This window comes from Protobothrops mucrosquamatus, unplaced genomic scaffold, assembly GCF_001527695.2.
Source record: "Protobothrops mucrosquamatus isolate PMUCROS unplaced genomic scaffold, P.Mucros_1.0 scaffold655, whole genome shotgun sequence".
In the NCBI taxonomy this organism is placed as follows: Eukaryota; Metazoa; Chordata; class Lepidosauria; order Squamata; family Viperidae; genus Protobothrops; species Protobothrops mucrosquamatus.
The window spans coordinates 237,601-252,855 of record NW_015386944.1 but is presented as its reverse complement, the minus strand read 5'-3'; the positions used below and the strand labels follow the sequence as shown (position 1 = coordinate 252,855).

General features: G+C 59.9%; 1 protein-coding gene across 1 annotated transcript; it reads right to left on the bottom strand.

Moving 5' to 3' along the window:
* Positions 1-7,021: 7,021 nt before the first annotated feature.
* On the bottom strand, positions 7,022-10,792 carry LOC107289195 (staphylococcal nuclease domain-containing protein 1-like). The gene is made up of 8 exons (XM_015817900.1): positions 10,609-10,792; positions 9,877-10,018; positions 9,479-9,602; positions 8,888-8,957; positions 8,046-8,159; positions 7,383-7,586; positions 7,234-7,278; positions 7,022-7,104 (listed from the first exon to the last, which is right to left on the bottom strand). The coding sequence occupies exons 1-8, from the start codon at positions 10,774-10,776 to the stop codon at positions 7,039-7,041; spliced, it is 933 nt and encodes a 310-aa protein (XP_015673386.1). The 5' UTR covers positions 10,777-10,792; the 3' UTR covers positions 7,022-7,038.
* Positions 10,793-15,255: the final 4,463 nt, after the last annotated feature.

The window sequence follows — 15,255 nt, the reverse complement described above, 5'->3', positions numbered from 1 at the left end:
TAAGACGACCCCAGTAAAAAAGAAATAGCCCCACCCCCACCGTATCAATACAAAATTAAATTACAATCAACATCACTTTACCTGTCACACACAATTAGCAACCGGCCCAAACCAGCAAGAGGTCACCAGGCCCCAAAGGGCCTCTGGAACAGTTCTGTGTGTATAATTTCCCTTTTTATAAATATTTATCTATATATAGATATCCATTTCACTTCAGGGATTCTATGGCGCACAAATAAAAAACAGCAAGTAACAAGAGCATCACAAATGCTGCCTGGCCCTGAACGTCCAGCCTTAACCCCTGCAGTGCAAGCCAGCAGCCCACCCTGGGCGCCCCCCCCCTGGCTACACGGCCCCACCAAAGGGCCATCCTGCCCTCCCGTTCTGCTGGGAGCAAAGACCCCACCCGCACCCCCTTCCTTCTTCCAGGAAGGCCAGTTCAGGGCCCTGGTGTCTTCTGGCTTAGCCCCCCCTGTGCAGGACCAAATGGCCCTCGACCTCCTTGGTCCATCCATCCATCCATCCATCCATCCATCCATCCATCCATCCATCCATCCATCCATCCATCCATCCAGAGGGGGCCTTTTTGGTTCCCTCCCCCTTCATCGTCTCTCTTCTTCTGTCTCCTGCCATGAAGCGGCCCAGCCCTCCTTCTTCCACCAGGCACCCCGGCTCCCCCCACCCATTTCCACGGGGGCATTCGGCAGCCAGAGTCGACCCCCGGCTTGTTCCAGGCCTGCCCCAGTGGTCACTAAGGCCCTCTGTGGGCAGCCGTGAGGCCCTGGGGCAGGACTTTATAAGACAGTGGGGATTTTTTAAAAAAAACAGAAAAACAAAATGCATCTTATTCCATGAACATCATTCTTTTCTAGCAATTCCTTTGCAACTTTGCCAGCATGTTGTTGGGCAGTGCCAGGTGGTGGGCAGAGGGCCTGGAGCTCTTGTCCCTTGGCCCCAGCCTGCAAAGGGGAGGCGGTGGTGCCCCAGGCGCCCACTCTGGGTCGGTGTGACCTCCAGGATGGAGCTCAGCGGATTCCCCAGTTCCATGCCCCTTTGCCCCACCCAGCATCCTCGGAATGAGCTCTGGGGCACAGGGGCTTCCCCCCTTCCTCCAGGGCCCCTCCTGCAGCTCCCTTCCCCCCCCCCAGGACTTCTGTTCCAGGGGGCTTCACCAAAGTCCCCGGCCGGCAACCTTCCAGGTGTCCTCTGGACTCAAAGCTCTGGAGAAAGGCAGAAGCCTTGTCTCTGAGGAGGGGGGGCCTCTCCCCCCACCCAGAAGCTGCTTCTTCCTTGCTGCTTCTTAAGCTGCCTTGGCTAATGGGATTGGAGGCTCAGGTGGGCAGGGAAGGCAGCCCCTCCCCCAATGAAGGAAACCCATAATTGGGTCTGAATTGACCCACGGCGTTCCGTCAAATCGGGACCTCCTCTGTGCTGTGAGAATGTCGCTCAGGACAGGAACCTGCTATTTTGAAGGAGCTAATGTGATGTTTTGGTAGGAACCGTTGCATAAATTTACTATTTGAAACATAAACATAATTTTTATAGTGATGGGAAAAGAGAGAGCGAAGCAGTTCTGCAAAGCATCTTGGGAAGGCGAGGGAGATTCCAGAAGCGGAGAAAATCAGGCTGTTTAAATAACCATAAATTGAGGATGTGAGCGCAGATAACTAGAAGAAGCAGAGTTGTAAAAAGAATTTAGGGTGGAAACCGGTCGTCTAAGAAAAAGTGAACCTCATTTTACTTACATTAATCTATCCTAAGATCTGTACATTTACGAAATATTTGAAAAAAAGAGCTATTTTATGACCTGAGACTAGTTGTAGAAAAGATCACTCACATTGTATTTTATTGTCCATTACTATCTGCAAACCATAAAAACCGAACCGTTTTGTAAATCATTGAACATTATTTAGTAAATAAATAGAATTCAAATAACTGCACAATCTGGTTACTGAATCCGTCTCTTTTCTGAGCGATGCATTCATCCTGGTTCTTGATCTCTCAGCAGCTTCTGAGGCCGTCAGTCAGGCTGTCTTTCTGCCCGGATTGGGACTGAGGGTCCCTTTGGTTAACCCCTGCCGTTTATTGGAAGCTGGAAGGCCGGCCGGTTCTGTCCTGGAACCTGTCCTGGAACCTGCCCTCCGGAGCAGCTTCCCCTCCAGGGATCCCTAGGGTTCCCCCTTGGAAAATGTTCAGAGAGCTGCTGAAAAGCTGGCTGGTCTTCCAGGATCAGGAGGCATCTCAGCTGTGCAAAAAAAAAGAGGAAGCTGGGTAGATAGACAGACACAGAATCATGCAATCCCTGAACAGGAAAGTCCCCCTCAGCCATCCAGGCCGGATCCACAGCCGGACATAAACTTAGTGGGCAGACGGCTGCCCTTAGTCGCACTGTTGGGTGGGCACCGTGAAGGCTCCACCCAACTTTGGTGCCACGAGATCAGCTTCCACCATGAGTCACCTGGGTTCAGGTGCAGAACTGGCTAAAGGGGTGTCCGAGCCAGCTGAGGAGCAGAGGGCTCAGGCTAGCTGACCAGTGGCAGCTCTCGCCCCACCCCACGCCCCACCCCCGAGGGCCAGGAAAGAAGGGAAGCCCCACAGGCTGCCTGGGCACCAAGCCAGCGGCCCACCAGATCTAGTTTCTGTCCCAGGGCAGTTGGATCCGGCTGGAGTGGAGTGTGGACAGCACCCTCAGTCCGTGGCCAGCCTGACTGGTTGGGGCTGGTCGTTTTCCTGAGGACCTGATGGGGGTTTTCTGTGTCCGTGGTCTGGAGTGGGTTTGTGGTGAGGGCTTATCCAGGCTTGCTTCCATGTGGCCTCTCACTGTCTCGGTGGGGGTGGGGGGCTCTTGGGAGACGAAGCCCAAGAAGAGACGCCTGGGGTGCGGCTGAGGGGAAGACAGTGAGTGAACTCAGCCAAAGATGAGTAAGAGCCCGGATTACGCCTTGGCAGGAACGTGGCAAAGCATATTTTTCCTGCCGTTATGGCTCTGCAGTGGCCATCTGGCAGCCCCTTCAGCGGACCCGTCCTCCTGCTGGGGAGGAATGGCTCGGAGAAGGATCATTAGCGGGTGAGGAATATTCTAAGCACCCAAGTGGATTTAATTGGTTAGATCCTGAAGGTCCCATCAAGGTGATGGAAGCAACGCTGTGGGTAGTTAACTGGAACGTTTGAATCTTTAATTCCTGAGGAGGGGACGGCATCCTTGGGTCTGCTCACCCAGAGATTGTGGGGGGTCCTCTGTGGGTGACAGCGTGGGGAATCCCGCAGTGTGCAGGGGCTTGATGGCCTCTTAGGTCCCTTCAAGCTCTCAGATTCTGTGATTCTGTGATAGGAGGAGTGGAAATTGGTTTATTGGAGGCAAAAGAGAAGCCTGAAGCGGCCAGAGGTGTCCTATGTGCACATGCAAAATACAACACGCATTTAACCAGCCTCGCAGAGTATTTGATGGGATTCTAGCCTCTGCCTGGGAGTGGGGACACTTGTGGCGGGCTGAAGGCCGTGGCCTGAACCGGAGAAAGGGCCGGAGGGAGAGGCGCTGGGGAGACGGGACTCGCTCTGGCTTCCCAAGGGCGTCTGCCATCGCTTAGCACTTCCACCAGCCCGGAGCACTTTCTGCCTGAGCTGACAGTTTTATCCTCCCTTGCCTGACAACACCGTTTTTTCTCCTTCAGCAAGCAGGCAGTTTCTGCTTCCTTTCCAAGGTCACGTCTGCCCACACTTAAGCCAGGATTAAATCAGGTTTGTAACATCTTTTTTTGGCAACAGCTCATTAATGGTTTGCCACTGGCTTCACTCACAATACCTTCTGGGTTTATTTCTTGATTTGTACACATGGCTTGATTTATCTATATAGCTGGGAGGCATACAGCCAATAGTTAATACAGTATCACAACTGTTTAAAACACTGTAAAGAATAATTACAAACAAGATGAATGAGATAATAAAACTGAATTTGTGGGAGAACGCCCACTTACACACAACACAACCAACCTGCAGGTTCCCCAGGGATCCCCAAAATTGCCGGAAGAACGATGTCTTTCTTCTGAAAGATCGAGAGGGAGGGGGCTAAACTCTCCTGGGGGGAGGTTGTGGCCCAGAGGGTGGTGGGCACAGCTGGGAAGGCACCTTGCCTGGGTCTCATTAGACGGAAGCTCTTTAGCAGGTGGGACCCGCCACCTGTTCTCCTTCTGGACACGATGGGAAGAGACGGTCTTTCAAATACCCTGGTCAGATGAGGGCTTTAGAGGTCAAGACCAGCACCTAGAGTTGCACCTGGAAGTAACTGGCAGCCAATGAAGTGTGTGGAACAGGTGTGACACCTGCCACCCTAGAGGCACACGCGAGTGCAGCTATGATCTGCACCTGCTGCTGAAATTTCCAGACACTCTACAAGGGCAGCCCCGTGTACAAAGTGCTACAGGAATCCACTCTGGAGGTGACTGTGAGCAGAGCCCCGTGGGCCAGGAAGGGGTACAACTGGTGCACAATACAAAGGATTTTCCTAACAGTTTCCAACCAAGCCTGAGTGGGCTCCGGGTCCAAGAGCAATGGCCACCGGTGGGGGGGGGGCTTCTTGGTCCATCAGAGAGATGGGCTGGCCAGAATGCTCCCCTCCAATTGCCTGGCTGCACCCCAGGATCCCACCTCAGGACGAGGAGTTTGGGGCGCAGAGGCCAGGGGCTCTCTGGGCTCTTAGCTCCAGGCCTTCCCTCGGAACAAGGCAGAATCTGGATAGCCCCCCTCCCTGGAAGAAGGCGGTCTCAGAGGGGAGTTGGAAAAGCCACACAAACCGGGGGGGGGGAGGTGCGGGGGCAGCTGTTTCCATGCAGAGCTGGCCTGCCCCCCTCCAGGCCCTTCTACAGATAGGGGTTTTTCCCAAGTGGCCATCCCAGCCTTTCTCTGGTGGGGGGGAGGGAGGGAGGGAGAGGGTGAGTCGGGAAGGCCGTGGGTGCTGGCAGGCTGCACGCTGCTTGTTCCTGATGAACTCTTTGGGTTTCATTTATTCTGAACATAATTAATTCCAGGACACCGCAGTGGCTGACATGTTTCAATAATTAGTACAATCAAATCACTGTAATTGGAATAGTATTTGCAAACCCTTGGAAGGGGTGCCCACGGGGTCGCCATGGAGCTCCCTCTCTCTGTGTGACACGTGCGTGCGCATCAGCCCTGCAAAGTCACACAAGGCACCAGTGTCTGTGGCAGAGAGAGGCCGGCCTGCACAACCCAGCACAAAGGCCAGCTCTGGTTCTCGGAGCCCCCAGTCCTCCCCCCCCATCCCGTGGGGCCTGCTCTGCCACAGCTCCCCCCCTCCCAAGGAGCAACAGGGAGCAGCGCCCTGTTCTGCTGGATCAGCACCATGGACAGCAGCCAGGCCGGCACCTTCCCTTGCCTATGTCCTCCTCCTGCCCCTCCCCCCCACAGGACATCCCCCCCCCCTTTGAAAGGCCATCGTGACCATCGTGATCCGGGGCGAAGCTTCTCTGGCCTCCTCTCCATTTTCAGTCCCTTTGGGGGGAGCAATTCCTCCTCTTCCAAGCCCAGCGCTGAAAGTCAATTGAAAATTAATCCTTTCCGCCGCAGGGGCCGAGGTCCTTCCCTCCCTCTCGCACCAGCCCCTACTCCAGCCAATCCTTCAGTGCACTCTCGGCGGCTTTAGTGGTCAAAACTCTGCCCTGCTGTGCCTCAACCTACTCCGCGCCAGCTGATGGGACCGGAACTCCTGGCGCCCGGTTGAGCCAATCTCTCTGGGAAGAGCGCCCTGGAGGGGCTGGGGGCCAGAGGAACACCCCCAATGGCCAATGAAGTGCTGTTTTGCGCCATGCTGGGGGGTCCCCCTCACCCCAAATGCCAACCCTGCCCCTTAGGGGAGGTGACCTCGCCACGATTGCTGCCTACAGCCGGTGCCAAATGGGGCGCCCCAGGGCTGAGTGGAAAGAGGCAAATGCTCCATCTGTCCCTTCCTGCATAGCCCCTGCTGTAAAAGCCCCCCCCCCGTTCATTCGCTGGGGCTACTTCTACGCCTGAGACGTGGCAGCCGGGATGGAGGCGGCCCATCGGCCTGTCTGGGAATCAGCTGCCCGTCCAGGGAGGAAGGCGCACCGGTTGGGCCCCCACCCAACAAGGAGTGGATGTGGGAACCGACCCACCAACGCAGAAGGGGCCCCTACCCCTTCATGTGGGGCCAAACAGCCGAGCCCCCCTCCTCCTCATAAAGGGGGCTCCTCGTCTGGCCGAGAGCCAGCAGCTGCCCAGAGTTTTCAGGACGGCTTCTGAGCTTGTCCGACCCCAGACGCCCCTGGATTCCCGCTGGCTCCTTGGAATAGTTTTGGGGAGCAGCGTGACTGCAGACCCCTTCTCCGGCTCAAAGACCCCCAGGGTTTGTGGAGGGGCAGCTGGAGCCCCTTCCCTCATCAAAGACACAGCACCCCCCCCTCAAGAGGATGGAGCCTCTTGGGCAAAGGGCCTCTTCCAAAGCCCCGGCTGGACTGAAGGGGGGGCAGCAGCCTCATCTTCGGGGGGGGAGAGCAAGAGCCTGTACAACACACCAAACCTTTGATCAAATGAACCCCGGTTTATGCAGTGTCCCTCTTTGAGGGAGATGGGAGGCTCAGAAAGGTGAAATATAAATCAATAAATAAAACAGAAATAATTTAAGGGCCCCCCACAAGAGGTGCAAAGGGACCTTGAGCCACCCCCCCACCTGGTGCAATCCCAGCCGGGCTGTGTGTCTGTGTGTGCGCAGGGAAGCTACAGCCCAGTGCCCCCCCCCACCCCCCAGCCAAAAAGACATCGCCTGGCCCAGCTTCTCACTACTTTTATTTGCTTCCAAAGCTTGACATACATCACATTTCCTGCTTGCCCATAAAGAGGCCGGGTGCAGCTTCTGGGGGTTTGGGGGGAGAGCTTCTCCCCTGCTTCGCAGGGCCTGCTCCCCGGAGGTCAGAGCGCCTCCCCACACCCCTGCAGGCGTCAGGCTCCAGCTGTGGGCAGAGGCTGTGGTGGGGGGTGGGGAGGCGGGGGGTGAGGTGGAGGGTCTCAGCGGCTGTAGCCAAATTCATCAGCATCGTCAGCACGAAAGTCTCCGTAACGCCACAGGTTCAGCTGCAAGGAGACAAGCCGGTGGAATGAGCCCCGCCCCCGGGGAAGAAGCCCCTGCCCACTCGGGCAGGGCTTGCTTCCCCCTCCCCTCCCGGGGGGGCATGGGGGGGGGAAGCCCGCTGGCTCACTTACTCGGGCGCTCTTGGCAGCTTCCTGCGCATTCAGGTATTCCGTCATCTGCAAGAGAGAGGCAGCCTCAGAGACCGCTGGCCCCCAGGCCCCGTTTTCCAGGGCCCCTCCCTTCCCCCCGCCCCCGCAAAGCCCCCCCCTGCAGGGCTCACCACTTTCTGGAACTGCTTCTCCTTCCGGAGCTCCACCATGACCAGCCCCGTCTTGACCAGCCCCAGCCCCACGTCGGCCTTGGAGTCGGCAAACTGCAGCGTGACGTGGGTGCAGCCGGGCCCGGCGTACTCCACGTTCAGCAGGCACTGCGTGTTCTGGATGTCCCGCACGGCACTGTCCACCACGTCCGCTCGGGCCTCCTCCTGCCAGGGAAGGACGCTGCTGGTCAAGCGGGCAGAGGGGACGCGGAGCGCCAGACCAGAGACGGGGCCCAGAGTGGCCTGGGTTTGGTGGTACCGAACGGGGGCCACCCTCTCATGTCTGCCGAAGGGGGGACAGGCACTGCCAGAGGGAGCCCCCTCGAGCCCCCCTTTATGGCGGTGCTCCCCGCGGAGAGGCTGCCTTCCAGTGAACTGTGAGAGCCCCGAAAGAAAGCAATGCACGATACGCCCCCCCAACCCTCGTGAAAGGAACGTCAGAATGCAGCACTACAAAGTAACAGCATCCTAAACATAAATGCAAAAGCAATTAAAAGCATAAATCAACTTTAAAAAGTTAAAAGGGGGTGCAGCTGCCTGCCATCCCCCACCTTTTCTCTGCTGCTCAGCTGCCATCCCAGGTGGGGGGGGCTACAGGACACCCTCTTCCTTCCCTGGACTTACATCCTGAGGCACCTGGATGAAGGCAAACTTGTATTCGGTGGCCTGGGCGGGCAGCACCCGGGTGCCAAAGCCCTGTGGCAGGGTGGCCAGGCGGGTGGAAGGCAGGGTCTCCTTCTGAAGTGGGGGGGGGGAGAGAAGGAAAGCAGGCGGTTAGTGGGTGCAGCGGCCTGTCCACTCCCCCAGACTCCCGGCTGCGGCCGCAGCTGTTCCAAGCAGCCAAGATGGCGGCCGAAGGCGGCACCCCCTGGATCTTGGCAGGCAGAGGCTGAACAATGGGGAGGGGGTGCTGTGAGGGACCACGGGCTCTTTCCAAGGACTAAGACCAACCAGTCAGGTGGGGCACACCTATGGACCCCAGACCCACTCTGTCATCTTCCCTGGGCTTGTCTCCATCGCCACAGATGACTTGAGGGCTTCTCTGGCAAAAATGGCATAAATCCCCACCCGTGATTTCTAGCACAGGCGCCTCTGCCCCCTTGGCTGGGCCCACCTAAGAAGACAGAGGGTTCCCAGCGCCCCTTCTCCCCTTCCTCCCAACTGGGGGCCTTTGGGGGTCTGCTGCCCCAGCCCCCCTGCCCGGGCCCCTCTCAGCCTACAGGGCCCCTTCTCTGCCCGGGGGGGCAGTGGTAGGGAATGAGCACCCCGACTGCAGAGTCCTCGGCTGCCTCCCAGAGGGACGTTCAGTCTGCTTCTGCCCCATCGACACCCCCTCTTCCCCCCCCCCGTTTCTCTGGCCCCAGAGCCTCCCCTGTCCTGAGCAGCTGCTTCCACTGCTTGGCGCTGCTGCAGCTGCTTCCTGCTCAGGATCAAGGGGGGGCCCTCCCCTGCACCCCCTTACTCACGTTGCCGTAGTCGATGTAGAAGACGTGCACTTTGGCCAGGGACTCCACCTTCTCCACCCGCGCCCGGTACCTGAGAGGGAAGGAGGGGCACCTGGGCATGACCTCTCCCCAGGGAGGGGCCTCACCCGCCAGCCCAGACTCTGCCCGCTTCTCTGCTTCCCTCGCCCACGGCCGTCCAACCTCTGGGCCTACCGAGCAGAGACCCTCCCCCCTCCCTTCCCAGCAACCCCCCCGCACCCCCTCTTCCAGCAGCCCCCCCCCCGGCCCCAGGGACTGGCTCCTCCCTCTGGCCGCTCATGGGTCCCCCCTCAAAAAGCCCAAGCCCCCCCTCCCTCGGCTGTGCTTCCCAACCTTTCTCCAGACTGGCCCAGGCCAGCCCCTCCCTCCGGCGATCGGCTGGAAGTCAGAGGGGTACAGCTGTGCTCGGAGGGCACCGCAGGGCCAGGTCCTGCAGTGGGTCCGAGGCTCCTGATGAGGAAGGGGTTGGCCTGGTGCCGGCCCGGCCCGGCAGGGAAGATTGGCCAAAGGGTCGCTTCTCACTCTGGGAGGGGAAGAGGGTCTCTGGGTGACCCTGGGGGTCTCTGTGCATACCATTCTCCATCCACAAATTTGGCAATGCAGAAGTCCCCACGACGAGGGCTGTAGGCCCCTTCTACAGGGGGGCAGCCAGCAATCTCGCCCCGCATGCTCTCCATCAACTTCTCCAGCTGGGTCCCTGCCGGGGGGGGGGGAAGAGTAAGTCAGGCCGGCCATCTGGACAGCCACCCCCCCCACGCTAGCCTGGTCATCCCCCGACCCCTGTGCCCACCTCTGCTTCTTGGTGGACCTCTGAGCCTCACCTGATCCAGGCCCCCATTGACCACTCATGACCTGGCCTCCCCTCCCTCCCTCTCCCCGAGACCCTCTTCCCCACCCAGAGCCTCCAGCTGTCCCTGTCTCCCTAAACCGGGTGTGGGGCAGAAGGCCAGCCCCCTCCAGCTGCCCCTCACCTGTCTCCACGTCCTGCACGTAGAAGTGGAGGTCATCGGTGACCTCCGTCACAAAGACGGGCTTGTAGTTGGCCGTGCGTTCCTTCTCCTCGGCTGTGGTCACCACGTCTTCCACAGGGGGCTCTTCGTACTGTGACCACACCTGGGGAAGAGAGATGCGGGGGGGTGTCAGTGGGGTGAGGCAACAGCCTGCCCTGGGGGAGCCCCACGTGCAGCGCATGGCAGGAATTCAACTGGGAGGGCACAGGGACTGTCTGAAGACCCTTCCCCCCCCCCGGTCCAGGGACAGGCCCAGCAGGTGCACGAAGGTCCCTCTGACCACGACGGCCACTTGCTCCTCTAGCAACTCACGCTGTCCTCTACCACGCAACCCATAGTGCTCAGAAACCGGAGGCCGGATCACCTCTTCCAGTTTGGCCCGTTTGGGGCCCCAGAGGGATGAGCTGTGGGTCCTCCTCCCCATCTGGCCCCTTTCTGAGGGCCACCAGCATCTGCCCCGCCTCCCTTGGGGCGCTGCTTTCTCCCAGAGGGGCTCCCCCGGCCCCTTCGAGACCCCCGGAGCTAATTGCTCGAGTGACAGAGTTGGAAGGGACCTTGTAGGTCATCCAGTCCGGCAGACCCAGGTGCTGCCCAACCGCTGCTCCCCCCCCCCNCCCCCCCCCCGCTCTGAGTAGCAGCAGCAGCCCTGCTGGGAGGCCACCCACCCTCACCCCCCCAGTGCCCGGCTGGTACCTTCTCCTTCTTCTGCTTGGCGGCGGCCTCGGCCACCACCAGGGGCTTGTAGTAGTTGCTGCGCTCGGCCGTGAAGTGCACCTTGGAGAGGGCCTGCTCCACCAGCGCCACCGAGAGGTTGACGCCCTCGATGTGCAGCCACCCGATGAAGTTCCCGGCCTTGTCCATGCCCTCCACTTCCACGTCCACCTGCAGGGGGCAGAAAACGGCGGGCAGCTGTGGGAGGGCGGGCTGGCAGGCTCCCCAAAGGCTCCGTCTCCCCCAGCCACGCCATCCCCCCCCACAGAGGCGCATGCCTCATCCTCCTCCTCCAGAGGGAGGAGCTTCCTAAGACCCCCACCCACCCCCTAGCCCAGGGTCTCCTCATGAGAAAATGCCTGCCCCACCCCCCCCAAAGCCCATTTCCGCCCTGGGTGTCCTGAGGCGGCTTCACCAGCAGCTGGTGACTCTGCTCAGAGCGCCGGGATGGATGGTGGGCAGCGAGCCAGGGCCGCGGGGCAGCTGAGGGCAGGGCGTTCGCCCTCCAACCGCTTGGCCGAGCCCGCCTCTGCCGCAGCCTCTCCCAGAGCAACCCTGCTCCCTTGGGGCTGCCCTCTTCCAACCTGCCCCCCCAGTCTCCTAGACGGCTGCTTTGGGGACTGGGGTCTCTGCTGCTCCAGGGTCTGGCTGAGCCCTGCTTGGAGGAGCCCCCCCCCCCGGATGCCCTGCCAGCCTCTCCTCGCAGCTCAACAGGGGCAAAAGCCGGCATTGCAGGAGCTGCAGCGCCTGGAGGGAGCGCAGGAGCCCCCTTGCAGAAGAAGGCCCTGAAAGCCAGGCCGGCAGGACGCAGGAGCGCTTCCAGCTGACTCCCGTCTCCTGGGAGGGGCTGCCGGACTCCGCCCCAGACCAAGGGCAGCGGTCCTCGACCCAGGCCGGACTCCAAGACAGCACCGGCAGCCCAAGGGTAATGGGGGGGGCGCCTTGGAGGCCAGGCGTGCGGTGCAGCTGGCTTGCTCCTCCGGGGCCATAAAACCAGCCCTCGTCACCACAAACACTTGTACCCCTTTCAGGTGTTTCAAGCTCGGTTAAGCAATGGAGTGAACGTGCCCACAGCCTCCCCACAGCCCTCAGCCACCTCCGCAGATCGGCCTCCCTCCCAGGGCTGCAAGACACGTCGGACACACCACGCCGTTCCACAAGTGGCCAGGTCCCCCCCGAGGGAGGCTTGCGAGGGCCACTTGTGGGGGAGACCGGCTCCAGCCTGCCTTCCCCAGCCCAGCAAGAGGGTCTCGGGGGCCTGTCCGAAGGGCCCACTTCTGTGGCTGCCCTGGCACAACTGGGCCCGAGGGCTTCTCTGCCAGCCCTCACGGGTGCCGCTTAGCTGGAGGCAGATGACAGCTTCCTTCTGCCATCCATCACTCCAGCCCACCAGGTGGGGCCCTTATCAGGAAACTGTGAAGGCTGCCAATCAGGCTCAGGGCAGGCGGGTGTGTGGAGCATCGCCCGAGGGAGTCTAAAGCTGGGGTCTTCCTTGTGGGCCCCTCCTCAAGGATACCGGCTAATGTAGATGCCTGGCCCTTCGGCTCTGTCCACCCCTCCACCAGCGGAAGAAGGGCCGGGCTGATGCCCCAGCACCTGTGGGGAGAATCCTGGAGCCAACCAGCCAAGGCGGGGTGGGTGGAACAGCCGATGGGCTTGGAGGAGAAGGGTCCTCCCAAGGGAAGGGGCTGCCCGCCATGGCCAACTCACAGCACCTCAATGGGCAGGGATCCCTACAGTTGCCCATAAAGTTGCCCAACTTCTAATTTGGCCATCCTTTGGTCTCTCTCAAATGCCTTTCAGTGAGGAAGAAGCATTGGCTGGACTCCGCAGAGACTTCATTGCCCATGCCCACCCCTTGCCCAGCTGCCATGCACTGATGCCTCCGCCCGCAGCTTCCTCCGGAGAGCCTGGTGCCCCTCGCCCACTGCTCCACCTTGGCAACCAGCTCACTGGCAGACAAGGGCCTCCACAGGGCCCAGAGCGCTGGCCCCGTCCTCCTCTGTTCACCTGGCACCAGGGCTGGTGTCTGCCCAGCTGGCTGCCCGTCAGGAAGGGGCCAGATCCTGAGGGTGGAGAGCGGCCAGAAGCTCAGCCACCCTGCCCTCTTCCAGACTAGCCCTGAGGTGGAGCAGCCCTTTGCTGCTTTGAGAGAGAGAGAGGGGGGGAGAGGGGGGGAGGGGAAGAGGAGAGAGAGAGGCTGCAAAATAGTGCACGGTTTTGCAAGGGCAGCATTCAGGGCGCGGTGGGAGGGGGCATCAGGTATGACCCTCGGGAGCGCCCACAGCTTCAACCTGGCCAAGGGGCCAGAAAGTATCCCTCTGAAAGCAGGCAGGAGCCCCAAAGAAATGGGCCTTCCAGGGCCGTCCCTGAGCAGTTGTCAGGCCTCGACACTTCCTGGCATTAAACTGGCTTCACCTTTCCGACTGACTTTATAGATGCTTATACTGTATTTTTAATTGTGGCTTTAAATGCTAGTGGCATTTTTCACCTGTGTTTAGCTACTGGTTGCCACCAGGAGATTTTATTTATTTTATTTTTATTTATTTTTATTTTTTGGATTTATATCCCGCCCTTCTCCCGTAGGACTCAGGGCGGCTGACAATCTATTTAAAATACATACAAAACAATACAAATTTAAAATTAATTAAAAGGAATATTTAAATATTTGTCGAATTTTAAAATATAATTAAAACCCCCCTAAAAATTACCCTAGGCCAGTCCTGCAAGCTGGANTGGGCCGAACTTGGGGGCCCTGGTCACGAATTGCCCCCGCTGCTTCCCAGGTGCTCAGGATTGGGAGACTCTGTGCCCGGGTGGGCTCCTCCCCTCTTTCCCCCCCCCACGGTATCTGGGGTTGCCTTCCTTCCTGTGTGTTCCTCCTCCCCTGCCTACACCTAAGGACCCCCGCAGCACCTGCCCCAGGTGCCTTTTCAGCCTTCTTCCCATTTCTTTTGAGGCTCAGCTCATCCCTTGCCAAGAGCCCCCCTTCTTGGTAACCCATCAGCCACTCCCCCGACCCCATCTGTCCAGCCAGATGTTTCTCTCTCTTCCTGGGCCAGGTCCTTCAACAGGGAGGGATGAAGACAAGCCCCTCCCCCCCCGTGTCCCTCACCCTCTTGTCCAGCACCCCTCAGTCCCTGCACAGTCTGCAGGGGTGGGGTCTGTGCCCGGGGCTGTTGGCGAGATTCTTTCTCCGGGGGGGGGAAGTCCTCCCATCCCATTTTCTTGATGGCCTGAGAGGTCTGCAAGCCCCCCCCCCAGCCAGCAGGCAGAGGCCCCCCTCTTCTGCTGCCTCTCAGAAGGGAACCTGACCACTCTCAGCCCTCTCCTCCTCCCCCCCTCCTCAGCACCAGGTAGAACGCTTCCCATCATCCTGAGCCGTGGGCTTGGGACCGTTCCTCTTCATCCAGCCCCCCCCACCGAGGTCCGTTCTGAGCCTCTGGATTATTCCTCTGCAGCTCCCGCCTGCCCTGCCTGTCCCCCCCCCCGTAGAGGGCCCCCCCTTTATTGGGGCCTGTGGGAGGGGCCTTTTAGCAGCTCTTCCCCATTGGGACAGGTGTCCCCTGGGACGAGGACGGCCCCAAACACGGCTCTTCCCGAAGGCCTTTTGGGGTGAACCGGAGGGGGGGGCGCGTCCCACTGATGGCTGCTTTAATTTCAGCCACTCTTTACTATTCAAACGGCAACGAAGTTATAGATTTTACGATTCGATTGCTTTTAATACTGACTTGTACTGTTTGATACTCTTAATGCCGTAAGCCGGCTAAGTTGCTGCCCGTAGATAAATCCCATAAAGCAGCAGACAGAATCCCTCATCTCTGCCATCTTGGCTTCCGGAGGCTCCCCCTCCCCCCTCCCCGCCCCCAACTCCAGACTCCTCCACTTGCCTTCCTGCCCTGGCACTCCCCCCCCCCGAGGGAATTTGCCTGTGCCTGAAACCCTCTGGGGGGGGAACAAGCCAGGCCCCCACCTGCAGCCGGTGAAAGCCGCTCCTTCCGCCTCCATCTTCTGCGGAGGAACCAGAGGGGGGCCTGGCCTGACTCCCCCCCCCCCCGGTCTCCTTCCCCTGGTGACCTTCAAGGTCTCCTCTTGGAAAGGGGGGGGGAAGAGACGCAACCTTCAGGTTCTCCGTTTCCTCTGCCCACCCATCTGAAATCTGCAGGATCGGAGCAGGTGCCACGGAGGGGCAAGAGAGAAGCGCCTGCCAGGGGCAGCCACAGCAGCCGGTGGGGGGAGGGTCCGGACCAGAAGTCAGGAAGATGAGCCCCACGGGGGGCTGGGGGGACAGGACACTGACCCGATGCTTGCAAGGAGGAGTTGGATAAGCTGGCAGCCTCCTCTCCATGGCCAGAATGGAGGCATGCAGGGGAAGGCGGACGCTCCTCCCTCTCGGTCAGGCCGCTGCTTGGGCCCTTCCTGGTGGGCTCCCCAGGAGGCCGCCTCGGTGGCCAAAGGGCCTGCTGGGCGGGGGAGGGCTGCCCGTGCTGCCCCCACTGCCTCTCTCTGTGTCTGAGGAGGCCTGGCAGTGGGGGGGGGGGCGAGGCAGGGTCCCCAGCCCCTTTTGGAGCAGCAGAGCTTGGAAAAGGGAGTCAACTGCTGAACACCAATGCCAAGCGCCCCCCCCCC

Excerpts from the sequence above, each read along its gene's own strand:
- LOC107289195 (XM_015817900.1), bottom strand. The coding sequence starts at position 10,776 with ATGGACAAGGCCGGGAACTTCATCGGGTGGCTGCACATCGAGGGCGTC. Across the intron at positions 8,958-9,478 it reads AAATTTGTGGATGGAGAATG|GTACCGGGCGCGGGTGGAGA; the intron begins GTATGCACAGAG and ends CTTCCCTCTCAG. Across the intron at positions 7,105-7,233 it reads AAGCTGCCAAGAGCGCCCGA|CTGAACCTGTGGCGTTACGG; the intron begins GTAAGTGAGCCA and ends GTCTCCTTGCAG.